The sequence below is a fragment of the Canis lupus genome, chromosome 8, assembly GCF_003254725.2.
Source record: "Canis lupus dingo isolate Sandy chromosome 8, ASM325472v2, whole genome shotgun sequence".
Taxonomy (NCBI): Eukaryota; Metazoa; Chordata; class Mammalia; order Carnivora; family Canidae; genus Canis; species Canis lupus.
Window position 1 is genome coordinate 67,988,163 of NC_064250.1, and position 14,289 is coordinate 68,002,451.

Consider the following 14,289-nt stretch of genomic DNA (forward strand, 5'->3'; position numbering starts at 1 on the left):
CAAATGCAAGAAAATCTTAAAGAATTTAACCAGAAATTCTTGAAATCGCTGGGGATCGTGACTTCATTACAGAAACTAATGGTGGCAAAGAATTAAATGAAACAAATTGATCCGGGTCATTAACCTTTTCAAGGTGAAAGACACTAATGATCCACAGTATTTATTTAACTTAATGAGGAGTTCAGGCTGTGTCCCCTGGAACGGACTGTGAGTGCTCCCAACGATACAATGATGTTTATCTGAAAGCGCTAAGTCTCCATGCACCTCAGTTTAAACATGCCGTGTAGCAGGGATGAAGACATGAAGACAAGCCACTCCAGAGAAGGTGTTATTAACACACCAACTGAACACTATGCAACTGGAAATATTTCAAGGAACACAGGAAAGAGGTGAGCGCTTCTGTACGTACGTGGGGATGCCGGCGCGGGCCAGGACCTCGGCTTTCATGGCATATAGCCGGTCACTCTTACTCACTCCCAGCTTTATTTTCACTCTGTCGTGTGAATTATTGTCAAAGAAAAAACCACTGTGGATCACAAACTCTGCATTTGACCGAGTGCCATAAAAAATGTAAATCTGAGATGCAGTAAAGAAAAAAATAAAGGGATATAAAAGAAATTTAACATCATTCTCAATACAGAGCAGGGCAAAGGATCAGTCCCCCTACATTCAACTGGCCTTTCCAATAGAGATACACAACAGCTCTACAGTGACTACGCACTTCTCCTGAAGTCCCAGCAAGATGCATGACCTTGCCATCCCTTACCCCACCCCCCGGAATGTCTGACCCACGTGACGAAAGGCATCTGTTCCCGCCACAGCGTGGGCCTGACTGCTTCCCAGAGGAGCCCCGGCCTCAGCACTCACTGTCTCTTCCCCGTCCCCAGGCCAGTCAGGCTAGTATACTACGGCTGCACCTAACAATTTGTGAGCATCCCCCCTCTCCTTCTAATACAAGAGTCTCTTCTGGAACAAGATCTCAGACAATGTCTGTCAGAAACTCATGTCCAGATCCTGTGGCAATTCTGCACCTAGTAGGAGGGTTTATAACTCTTCTGCAGGAAGAGCCAATCAGCGCTTTGTTAGAGTACTATTGTTCGTTCTGTCTCAGTTGGAATGTCAATGGTGCCACGTCAGTTCTGCTTTTTGGGATTAACTGCTTGGTCATGAGACTGACAGGTGGAAAGCAGGCATTCAAAGATGCGCATTTTCACACCTACTGAAAAGCCTGCCCCCACCCAGGTTACAAAATAAAACTTCACAGATTAAAGTGGAAATAAAAGATCCATGTTCCTGACTCCCCTGTTTCTACCATTTAAATAAACAGCTTCTCTATAAACAAGGTTCTAATCAACAGAAAAAGAAATACAACGATGCAGCTTATGCAACTGAAAAATGTGTCCTACTGTCATAAAGTTTATCTTCAAATGACACTATCACAAATATTAGGTCAACTGTGGAAGTCAGTGCATTTGAATCTTTTTTCTTTGTGGACTCAAAGCACAGTATGTTTCTTACAGCTTTAGGTCTCAGGATGTATTCCCCAAACAGTCCTAAATACTGTTTTTTTCTGCCTGAGTTAAATACCTTCTCAAACTGATCAACACAATATTAACCCGTGCCCACTGGCTGGCCCACCTTCCGGGTGCCAGTGCACAACACACCGCCTACCTGCTCTCCCGCCCGGAAGTCCCGCAGGGCGACACACTCACAGCGGTCATCTTCCAGGTTGTAGCCGGTGGTGATCTAGGTGGGGGAGAGGGTGGCAACTGTGAGCACCTAGGTCTCTGGTCCCCTCGCTCGTGAGGGTCTTTTTCAGCAATTAGAAGATAAAAGATACTCAAAGGTACCGCACTCTGCATGCTTTTAGTAAAGACTGACACAGAACTACTTGGTTATTTTCATTAATCCTGTTTATATCAAGAGATTCTTACATAAGATTCCACACCTCACATGTAGGACCTTACTCTTAGGAAAATATAGTGTATAGATTGTCATTCACTGACCTCAAGCAAGCATAGTCATTTGTCACAAAGCAAGCCCCACAGGAAATCCTGAACGACTCTAGTTGACTCGCAAATACCATTTCTCCCATATTTGGCCACCAGGAAACTAAAGTGTGTCTTCTACTGGATAAAGAATAAGGGAAAAAGAAGAGCCCCTTTCTAGATAATGTATATTACCCTGAAATTAGAGAAACTGAAACTTTTGGATAAGCAAAGGGAAATATAACTCATCTGTAGCCTATCCACTTTCCACCTAGTGCTATGTTGTAAGCATCTGTAAGCCTCTTACAAGTAAACCCCAAACCTGCTCCCTATACCAGAAACCTGTGTCACTCCCCAGTCTCTCCTGTCCTGGGGGCCAAGCCAAGTCCATGTCTTTACACACAGGCCCAAAGATATTCCTGGTGCCACTACTGGTCAGTACATGAACTCCAAAATTATCCTTTGGGTTCCTTCCTTCCTTGTCATTACCCTACATGACCAAAGGTCCTTACCATTTGCAAAAACCTTCCAAATGGCTTCAAAGTCCAGTTCTGCCTTTCCTGCATCCTAGTGACACTACACTGTCGACCTCCTGTTTAAAACCTTTTGGTAGCCCTGCACTCTACCTACAGGAAAAAAAGGAAGGGAGGTTCACAGAAGGGGAGGAGTGGCTTTTATCCTTATGAACACAGATGTGCAGGGGGCACCTGGGTGGCTTAGTGGTTGAGCGTCTGCCTTTGGCTTAGGGTGTGATCCCAGTCCTGGGATCGAGTCCCACATCAGGCTCCCCACAGGGAGCCTACTTCTCCCCCTCTGCCTATGTCTCTGCCTCTCTCTGTGTGTCTCGAATGAATGAATAAATAAAAAGTTAAAAAAAAAAGTCTGTCTCTCAGAGCAGCCCCCCCCCCCCCATCTCTTAGATTGTCTGAGGCTGTTCATTAATTACTTTGACCTTCTTTATTTTGTCCTGGAGAATCAACATTCCAGACTTCTGCAAGTGCTACTTGGTAATAAAGGTATCAAAAGCTTGAACCCAAAAAATTACTTCTGAGTCTGGGAAATGGCATTTTTAGGATGGGGAGGCCATGTGATGATCACCCTTAAACCCAGTATCCCCAGAACTAATGGTTTAGTAACCGTATACCTAGAAATCCTTCTTGCTTCTGCTTTGCATAGCCAAGAGAGACACAAAAGCAACAACAAATGAATGTAGCCAGGAATCTGGCACATCTTTGCTCAAGTAACAGTTTCAACACTTGATAAGATCAGCTCTGTGAAGTTCTTGCCCAATGTCAAAACCACTTTTCTGACCCCCAAAACATGATAATAAGGTATGCAATAGGAACTGCTCATGAACTCACAGCCCTGAAAGTCTGCCACTCCACGGTGTGTTTATACAGGACATGGCGGGAGCATCAGACAGCAGGAGGGCAGTCAGGGAAGCAGGAGGGACAGGGAAGGGCCAAGAATAAACAAAAATAAGTAGGTAGACACATGGGAGACACACGATGGGCCAGGAAGGGAGACACATGGAAGGGGAGGTGTGGTGATGTTATATGGGGCACTGAGGGCAGCCTTCCTTGAGGAAGTCTGTGAGTGGTCTTGCAGACATTGGAGGAGCAAGTGTTTCAAGCAGCAAGAACAGCCCGAGCAAAGGCCCTGAGGTGGACATGTGCTGGTATCTGATGAGGCACAGGGGCTCAGACCTGTGTGTGCTGGGAGTATACTGGGGACAGGTTGAGTAGGGAGCCTTGCCTGCTACTTATAAAAAACTGGGATTTTATTTTTAGACTGGAAGCCTTGTGGAAATCTACATGATTTAGATGTTTCAATATTCTACCAGAAAGACCCTGAAAAAGAGCCTCTCTCAGTTCTGCTTGAATTTCCAAAGGCCCCTCTGTCCCAACTGGGAGAGTCACATACTCAAATACAAGGGCTGGTCACTCCAACATGCTTTACACCTAATGGAATGGACACGGTGCCCAATAATTCACCTGGCAATGTCTTCCTCTGCACAAACCGAACCATCTCAAGAAAGGAAAACTGCTATTTACCTTAATTCTGAACCAGTCACTCAGAATTTGAAGATATGTGATTTCTTACAGTTTAATACGATATCCATAAACTTGCTTAAATCTGTTTCTCCAAGTGGCTAGGAAATGGGCTCACACGTGCCACCATCTCTGGCCGAGGTACCGACCCATCCTTTTATGTTCCCTCCCTATTTCTCTGCCGCTCCTGGCTTGGAATCACTGCCACAGGCTCGGCCCTCCCATCTCTACTCCCATAACCAGGTTTTTGTCAGAAGCACACAGCGTTGCCGGGTTACAGATTCCTACCTACTCCCTCAGTGATAGAAGAGACAGACGATGACTGTCAGGATAGACACACACAAAACAGAATACCAACAGTCTGAAAAGCCAAGCCTTAATTTCAAGGACCTTATTTTTAAAAAGAGATTAAGTGTTAATACACGTGATATTTGTGATTAACTTCATTGTGTTAAAATAGACTCTCAAATTCTACCAGACGCGATTTCCCTGAAGTCTTATGTTACAATGGAAAATGGTTCAACCAAGGAGTGGAGTTAAGATTTCAGGGAAAACCACAACGGTAAGAAAAAGCACCACCATCCTGTAGAAACCTTCTAAAGGCTAGCGATGCTTCGCCAGCTCTGTGGTTGGATATGGACTTTACAACAGCGTTAGAGAAAATATAGCATTCGTGGTTGTCACTGATGCATTATTTTTGAGATTAACTTTTTGTTTTTTACTCTTAGAAGAAAAAAATTAAATAGTTTAATCCCATTTACATGAAAGCAACACAAAAACCAGTGTGTATGTGAGGGTCTGAGGGTGCAAATGCACACAAATGAGGGAGAGATTCATATAAAACCATTAACCATGTACCTGGAAAGTGTTTAACAGGGGGACCCAGGCCGCTGGTAGGGCTGGGTGCTGGCAAGGTGCTGGTGGGGAAGGGAACCTCCATATTTTATTCCTACGGAGGCATATAACTGCTTTTGTTTATTTACAATAAAGTATGGACTTTTTTAAATTTTAGAAATAAAAATAAACTCTAATGATCAATCAAGTTTGAGAGCCAATGATCTAATGAAGTGAAACAAAAAGAAAAATACTAGAGTCAAATATTAAAAGATTTTTGAAAAATATGAGAACCTCAATCTTATAATCAGTGTTAAGATAGCTCTGAAGGAAAGGAAAAAAAAAGAATGAAAATAAATAAAACACTGTTCTTTACTATGGCTAATTAACTTAAGCATATTTAAATTAAAGCAGAAATATAATTTAAGAGGGGAACTCTTCATTCTCTACAAGTTAAGAGTATACTTGTTGCTAGACTCTCCCAAATTAGCACTACGGTATTCTATCTTCAAGTGTTTGGCATGTGTTACGTGTGTTCTGGCCATTTTGTGGGGTCCGATGGGAAATACTCATTTATAGCATTTAAAAAACCTGTTTATAGGACAGCTAATAATAACAAAGAGAGCTGATGTTGAGAAAAGATGAACCAAAAATTAACCAAGCCGGTATCCCAGTGTAATGCTTAAAAATTCAAAATATTCTGACGTTGATCATATTTCTGTGTACTGATATCAGGAAATCTTGCTCAACCACCTCAGCACAGAGAGCACATCAACCCCCGCTGCTGCAACGCTACGGAACAGGGAGCCGGCTTCCGCGGCTTCCTCTCACACGTCGTAATTAACAATCCTCATAAAATTTCCGTATTTTCTTACTGTCTCCCACCCGGCGCTTCCCACGCCAGAGATGTCAACCCCACACGCAAGGCCAGGAGCCAACCGCCCCAGTGTACCTCCTCCTGCCCCAGCACCCGGGAAACTTTCGCTGAATAAAAGCAGGTTAATAAGCAGGCCAAGGATGTGGCAGCGTGTCAGGTAAAGGCAGAGGGGAGAGGAAGCAATCAGAGAACATGCATCACTGGGAATGTAGTCGGCAAAGAAAGAAAACAAAGAACATAAAAAGAGAAAACAAGAAGGAAGAAAAGTTGTTTTTTTTTCTTCAATAAATCAGTATTTTAAGGAGAGGAAGAAAAAAGAAACTTTGGTTTAGTCTGTGGTTCAATAAGATAAGAAAATGAATGTTTAGGCTGGAATTATGGCTTAGCAAATAAATGCAGTTCACTGTGGTTTTTGAAAGTGGAATAAGATTCAAGTTCCTGGTCTTTAGGATTAAGCAAACGCAGAGACAGAAAAACAGCAGCTTCTATTTGTGGGAGGTCGGAGGGGTGGCTCGGCTTGGTTCTGTTTGCTCCCTTTGGAGGGAGCAGGGAGGGGGCATGATTTGTAGGTGGAGTGTCCACTTTAAAGCTTATTCATCACAGCTCCCCCGATTAAACACAACACAGAGGGGGTCGTTACCAGGCCATTGGTGTGATTGCACATGTCCCATAAAGGAATTAGCGCCAGGGTCACCCGGGAACCATCCTCCGTGGGAATTTGGTTTTGTCGAGTCATAACAGAAGAGACTGCCCACCTGTAACAATCAGAAAAGAGGTGAATTACAGGAGGCACATTTCAGAGCCCAGTGCAGAAACTACAGTTTGACTTCTCACCAATTTTCAAAACCTTATCCAAAGTACCAAGGGTGATGGTTGGCCTTCTTCCTTAGCATTTAAAATTAAATCTAGGACTGAAGGGAGGAAGGGGGAACTAGAAGGGAAAAGGAGACCGAGAAAATCCAGGGGTGAGGATTAAGGGGGGAGGGCCTGGAAGGAGGACTGGGGACAGAGATCTCCAGGCCTCCGGTCTTCACAGCAGCCAGGACCCCTGCCCTCCCCAGTTCACACCACCTTCTTCTACCCAAATGCTGACTCTGCACCTGTTTGAAGCCTCAGTGAATGGCAAACAACTAACTCCTTTCTGACCAGAAACCCTCTAAGAACTCGACAAAATATGGCATTGCTATTTTTTATTACGTTGTGCAATTACACCTTTTTGTTTAAAAATTATCACATGATTTCATTCATATGTGGAATTTAAGAAAACAGAGGAGCACAGAGGGAGGGAGGGAAAAAATAAAACAAGACGAAATCAGAGAGGAAGACAAACTAAAGAGACTCAATCATAGGAAACAAACTGAGGGTTGCTGGAGGGGAAGCAGGTGGAGGGATGGGGTAACTGGGTGATGGACATCAAGGAGGGCACACGATGTGATGAGCCCTGGGTGTTGTATGCAACTGATAAATCAATGAACTCTACCTCTGAAACTAATAATACTCTATATGTTAATTAATTGAATTTAATTTTTTTTAAAAGTCCCCACTTTACACTAAAATAATCTATTTAAAAAGGGGAAAAAATTCTCATGACCACTGCACATGAATCTCCACTATCACCTGGCCACCTCGGCTAATTCCCCACCACCACAGGGTGCAAGAAATTTTGGTGTGGTTATTAAAATGCTGATCCTTACCCCAGCTGTCCATTATAACTTCCGCCAAACTACCTGTTTGGGGGCTTTAACTGGTCACAGCAGGTCACTTCTTACTGAAGTACTTCCCACTTCCAAGATCCCCAAATCACTCAGAAACCACCCCCAAGCCACACAATACCCAACACACACCAAAGATGCAAACACACATCCATCCCCCACCCCGCCACACCCCAACACACACACACACACACACACACACACACACACACTCCCCACACCAACCTGTAGTCCTCATAAGTGAAAGCATCCTTCAAGGGCAGTTTGTTGGCATGAGGATGGGTCTGGGAATTAGAAGTTTCAGAAAGCAGACGTGAAAAGAGAAAAAGGGAAAACAGAAATCAGTCAGCAGAATTTCATTATTTAGCTTCCTAACAGATCCTAACAAGAGCCAAATGAAGCAGGAGGCGTCCAGCCGCGCTACTGAGGGATCATCATGCTATTATGCTCTCATACATCACTGTCAACTTAATTTGTTGTGCCCAGCAGCCGCCATAAATCTGCTTCTTCATATTTCGATACCAGAACCCACAGACACCACGCAAAAATAAAATTTAAGGTGGACTGACTTTACGAAAGGTGGGCACACCCACGCTCTGAGAATCTGGTGCAAACAGAAGCCAGGAGCCTCCCAAGTAGGGGTCTGCCCTGGCCTTCCTCGAATTCTCCCCACAAAGTGCTGCACATTCTCAAGAATACATTTCAAATCTCGCCTTCTATCGATAGAAGGAACAATTAAAGGCACTCTAATAAATTGAAGGTTCTTTCATTTATCTCCGACTTAAATCATTTGGATGTAAATCAACTTATGTGCAAATGAATCATATACGTGGCAAACGTGGCTCAAGTACAGAAAATCAAGAAAAATAGTTTTGTGAAATCATACATTTTACAAATAAGACAAAGATAAAATAGAGATTGGCCTATTTAAATCAGACTACATTTTTCCCCCTGGACCAAAGAACACTTGGTGAAGATGTCCACACTTTCACACTTACAAGAAGGTTTTACACCTTTCCTATTCTAACATCACAATGACCCCCACCTTAGACCTTTCGAGGGCTCAAAAACTTTGTCTCTGATGAGAAATGAAAAGCTGTAACAGCATAATTTTAATCTTCAGTTTCAATTCTGGTCTGACACACAGACAACAGTGAGTGGCCAGATGAGCAAACGGCCATCTCTGAGACGCAGTGAGACCTCGCTGTCCGGGCTCCGCACCGCTGTTAATGCACGGAGCTCCGTGCAGCCCGCAGTTTGTACTCCTGACGCATTAGCATCACAAGTGCACGGCCATTTATCATCGCTCCCTGTAATGTACTCGCTGGCACCGCGCGCAGGACAGTAGGGGATGAGGTAAAAGTGGCTCAAACCGTAAATCAATTAGAAAACAAAAGCTTGTGCTCAGTGCGCAATTTTAGGCAAATTATATATTACAAAAGGCTGCCAATTGGGTGTTAGCTCCCAGGTGCCTGCTTTCCCCTCTAATTCTTAGCCCAGGTTTAACCCTTTGGAAGAAAAGTCAAATATAAAATTATATGTGTGCAATTTTGAAATGCTACAGTAACAAAAATGAAATTAAAGAAGGTATGTTTCAAGTCAATATACAAAAGGACATTTTGCCCACAGGAATTTTCTACCTGCTGGGGGCAGATTGGGATTTTCTATCTCTGTTTAAAAAAAAAAAAAAATTCCCATGCTTTGGTCAACCTTAGAGAAGGTGTGAGAATCCCAGAGAATGAAGCTTCTTTCCCCCTCCTTTGTAATGAATGAAAAGCAAGGCCATGTTCTGTGAGTCGTAAAGACGCTTTTCATTTACCATTATGAAACTTAACCACAATAGTGTTCAGGTCTTTTCTTATAAAAGTACAAATTCAGCAGATGAGAACTGTTTCCCCCCCCCCACCTTTGAGCCCAGAACCAAAGTGCCAGTAAGTAGTGCCATAGCGGGGCAGCCCGGGTGGCGGTTTAGCGCCGCCTGCAGCCCGGGGTATGATCCTGTAGACCCAGGATCAAGTCCCATGTCAGGCTCCCTGCTTGGAGCCTTATTCTCCCTCTGCCTGTGTCTCTGCCTCTCTCTCTCTCTCTCTCTCTCTATCTCTCTGATGAATAAATAAACAAAATCTTAAAAGAAAAGAAAAGAAAAAAGAAAAGAAAAGAAAAGAAAAGAAAAAAGAAAAGCAGCGCCGTAGCAAGAACCTTGGCTGCCGAAAACCCTCTCACTGATAATACAGTGACACCTCACATCCCCTCCACCGTGGACCGGATAGGATGGTGCCTAAGCCATTGCTTTTCAAACTCTGGGAGGTGGGAAGCATTGCTGTTTTTGCTATTTTAAAATGCCTTAATTCATTTAAACTGCGGTATTTTGAAAGTTGGTAAATTTCAACACTAGATCCCACTGGTATTAAGAATTTGACCCTCACTCTCTGCCAAAAAAAAAAAAGTCTGACTTCCTGAATAAGAGAAAGGGTGAAAATTTTCAAAACTGGAATGCTAAATGTCAAAGCGACTGGAGCAAGGATCTTCCAACACTGCAGGACCCTCAAACAGCTATGGATTCTGCTCAAACAAGGCAACTTCCTCAAGGACCAAAAAGATGGAGAATTAACTCCAAAATGTTTCCCTTCCTATTTATGTACCTTACTGAAAACAGAAGTCCATGCTCACAGTCCTAATGAAGTTGCAGAGACAACCCAGGAAGAAAAACACACACACACAAATGCTTTCTTCAGATTAATTGTGACAATTATTTTGGCTGTAGGGTTATGTAATATTTGTAGAAACTGTTAGAAATAGTTGTTCTTATATGCTTAAAATTTTGGGTGTGCCCACTGTACATAATTCTGGTATAAGAAGCTATTCTGCCACAGAACACATGCACTTAACAGTTATACTGAAGCAAAATTTAATTTGACACTATGGAGAAAGGCAAATACCTTCCATTTCAGCAGGGCTCTCAGCACCGTGGCACTACCGCCACCTACTGGCCTCACGGTAGAACAGGTTCGAGCCGCAGAGTTCTGAATTCCTTCCCAGGGTAAGGCCTGCAGAGCAACTTAGGGTAAACCCAAATGCGGGTTTATCTAGAATAGCTACTGTTTCAGCTCTACTGAAGCAAAATTTGGCTTCCCAAAACAAACAAAAAAACCATACGTACCCTCTCTCTTAAAAGTATCACACGATGGTTTTACACGGATTTTGAAAGATGCAGATATCGAAAATGATTTGCAAGTAAAAAACATTTAGTTTTGAAAAGAATGGTTTTCACATACCTTGAGAAAATGAACAAGAACAAGAAAAATACCTCTTTCAAACACTCCTGAAGCTCTGGACAGAATGATATATATTTTTTTGACATCAAGCCTTTTTCCTTTGTTGAAGACCAAGTTAAGGTTCAAAAATACATCTTGCAAAAATTGTAATATTAATCCGAAATTATTTGAAACTTCCTCAAATATTCTTCGATGAAAAGTCCTTAAGGTCATTCTTTAAAGGCAGGATAACTAAACATTCCTCACCTTACAAAGCAAAATCCAATAAAGGTTTTGTTCATTGTGGCCTATCTTCTCCAAGAGACGACATTCCTAACTTATGCTTTAAAAATAAAAAAGTAAAACAGAAAGCTTCCTCTTTGTGACTCATTTCTGAGAAATGGATACACCTGGGATGGGTGAGGAGGGCCATCCACCAGTGTCAGAAAGATAGCCTTGATGGGGTCTTCTGGGCAGGGGGGGCCAGAGGGGCAAGTCTGGGGTCCGACAAAGCACCACCTCCCTCCTCACCTCTTACCCCCATGAAGATAGGGTTAGAAGCTAGCCACAGATTTTCTGCAGATTTTTGAACATTATAAATATTTGAAGTTGGAGAAATAAACAGTTGGTGAAGCTTGTCATCAGACCTGAAGCCCTAAAGAGCTAACTCTTAAAAGAAGATTCTCATTTCCTTATGCCAAGGGGTAACCCAGTAAAGTCCTCTTCCGTTCCCTTTTCTGCCAAAAGGAGGTATTCCAGATGAGACACAGTAATATTGTATCTAGTACAAAATAATCACTGTGTTTGGGAAAGATTAATATCTAAAATCATTTGTTTGGCTTCAATAAAAAGAAGTAATATTGCTAAATATGTAAGTATGACATTTTGAAGAATTTACCATATTGCATGGGTCTGGTAGCGATGCTTAAGGAAATTAAAAACCACTACAGTCAGCATATTTGATCCTTATTAAAGTTCTGTCTTGAACTATCACTCACATAAAACAAAAATAAACTGAGAGGAAATTCAAATAAAACCTATGGATTACAAGAGTTTGAAGATGAAAAAATGAACAATATTCTGGCTTTAAAAAATTGATTTAGCACGCAGCTTCTCTTTATAGTCCCTTGATAAAATGAAATCTCCCTAACAAACACTTAATAAAACCTGTCAATATCTCTGGAAAGAAAAATGACACAAATGCATTAAGTATTAAATACCCTTGGAAAAAGTCACATATTCCATGAATTTTTGATGCACTATCTTGACATTAATGTAGAACCTTGATATTTATAATTGACAGAGATTTAATAAAGTATAAAGGAAGATGGCTGCTGCACGGCATGCCGATTGTTGGGGTTGATCAGAAATGAGAGATACAGACGTGCGCTTAAACTAAATCAACAGTTAATATGTGTTATACGGATCAGCTGCAGCCTTATTTTAAGCTCATACAACAAACCTTTGTGGAGAACCAAAATAAGCAGACTTCGTTATTATGTGAATTCCTAATTCAGAAACATCTAGTATGGGAAACAGCTTTGCAACCGCTCTGCACGCAAACGAAATGCATTTGACTTCAAGTTTGTTTTCTTTTTAACATCTAACAGAAAGCATTTTTAAAATAAACCAAAGATAAATGCTCCCACATACAGAGAGAGAGGCATTTCCTAAAATAATTCTCAGAAGGAACGTATTCAACCTGAGGAAAGATTCAAAATCCTCTAAGAAGAAAAAAAAAAAGGATTAGAACATGCAAATGGCCTCTAAGACAAACACTAAACACATAAAAATCAGATCTTTACTTTTTTTAAAGAACACTCACCTCTACCTACACAGACGTTTATGAGAAAATCAAGTTGAACACATTTAATAATCACCTTCAAGGAGGCATTTAAATATACTAAAAAGAGAGTGAGTGCCTCAGTTCATAAAAATGACTTTTAAATACAGTATTTTAAACAATTTATAGCCTGCTATAATATATAATTGTTAATTTCAAAAATATATATGGTAGTTCAGTGACTTATTAATGGCTTTATAGTATCAGGAGGAGCAAAATACAGCATTTAGAAGTTGTATCTGGTTTATTCTGATAAAAAAACATAATAGCATGCAATTAAAATTTTCCAACTAAAATATGACTAAGATTGTATTTGGCTTTACTTCCTAAGTGTATATTAAAAGGGGCAGCAGGGTTAACTAGCTGTAGGGTAGTTACACCTAACTCTAGTGATGGTTTCATTTCTCTTACTTCTACAAGGATAAAATCCATCACAGACCTCAAATCTGAACTATGTGGGTGGATGCAATTATACGTTTGGGAACTGTGACTCCTTCTCACAGAAGCAAGAGCTCTTTGGTGCTTTCAACGCCACCTGAGAGATTCCTCCACAAAGCAGCCCCATGGCAGCCTCCCTAAGCCCAGTGTGGATCAGGGTATCAGCAAATGTTAGGCCCAGGACAAACCGAGGAGAAAAGAAAGAGGCAAAAGGCAGCCTCTCCCACCCATCCTGACACGGAGGGGAGACCCTCTTCGATGCAATTCCATGAAACCACAGAGGGAAAGGGGCCAGAGAGTGGTCAGAAGGAAAGAAGGGTCTCCCCTGAAGGAAGCTGAATCTGAATGAAGGAACAGGGTAGAAGGGCAACAAAGAGAAGAAAGGTGGACTATGGACAGGACAGGAGAGGACAGCAGGAGAGAAAGAGGCAAACACAAAGCGGTGGTGGGGGTGGGGGTGTTAGCAGAAGGGAGCTCTACACGACACGAGGAGGTGTCTCTCCAAGTGGAGGCCACACGGGCAGCACGCTCCTCATGGGTCAACCAGCTGTGAATTTTCTAAGTGGACATAACCCAGTTTAACAGAATGACAAACTGCAAAATATCTATTGAATCTAAAATTTCGTTCTCATGACCATAAATCAGAATCAAAGCGTGGTTCATGTATTTGGCTCTTAAGGGGAAAAAAAATCAATTTTAAGATTTTTATTGTTAAACACAGATTACATCCAACTCTTTAGGGCATTTTCCAACATAAAGTTCTTTGAATTGACTCAATATGATCAAATAAATACATCAATACACATTAAATTTAAAATATTTGCTTTTCACTTATATATTTAATTTTTCTATAAAAATGTACATTATCTCATAATAAAAATGTTAAAATTAAGAAAATGAGTGGAGAAATATCAACATCATTCAGTAAATTTACAAAAGTACTCTAAGATGGAAGAATTGATTTTTTCATTGTAAGACACTGAAATCTATCAGTTTAAAGTAAATTGAAATTTGCTGAAACACTATGAAAGATATGCCTCCTCAAAAACTTTACGAGTCACCAATTGCAAAACCTGAAATAGACAATCAACCATAAACCAAAGACAGCCATGATCAAAGATAGCCATGATCAATCAGCATTTTCTGACTGCCAACCAAATATCCATTCACCAAATGTTTACTGACTCAGGAAAAAAAAAAGTGAAAATAGGTTAGGACTAGAAATTCATTCATTCAACAAATGTTTTATTTACTAATCATCTGAAACAGAAGGCACTCTGGCAGGTGCCATG

The 14,289-nt window shown here is 41.5% G+C and overlaps 1 protein-coding gene across 4 annotated transcripts in view; it reads right to left on the minus strand.

Moving 5' to 3' along the window:
- SETD3 (SET domain containing 3, actin histidine methyltransferase) overlaps positions 1–14,289 on the minus strand; it is a 79,519-nt gene that overhangs the window by 9,278 nt on the left and 55,952 nt on the right. For 3 of the 4 annotated variants that reach the window (XM_049113455.1, XM_049113457.1, XM_049113456.1), the window contains exons 7-11: positions 10,402–10,509; positions 7,688–7,746; positions 6,391–6,505; positions 1,672–1,746; positions 410–576 (exon numbers count right to left, since the gene is read on the minus strand). In XM_049113455.1, the coding sequence (XP_048969412.1) occupies positions 410–576; positions 1,672–1,746; positions 6,391–6,505; positions 7,688–7,746; positions 10,402–10,509 (524 nt within the window). The remainder of the gene's footprint in view (positions 1–409; positions 577–1,671; positions 1,747–6,390; positions 6,506–7,687; positions 7,747–10,401; positions 10,510–14,289) is intronic. The other variant, XM_025442529.3, reaches the window with a different exon arrangement.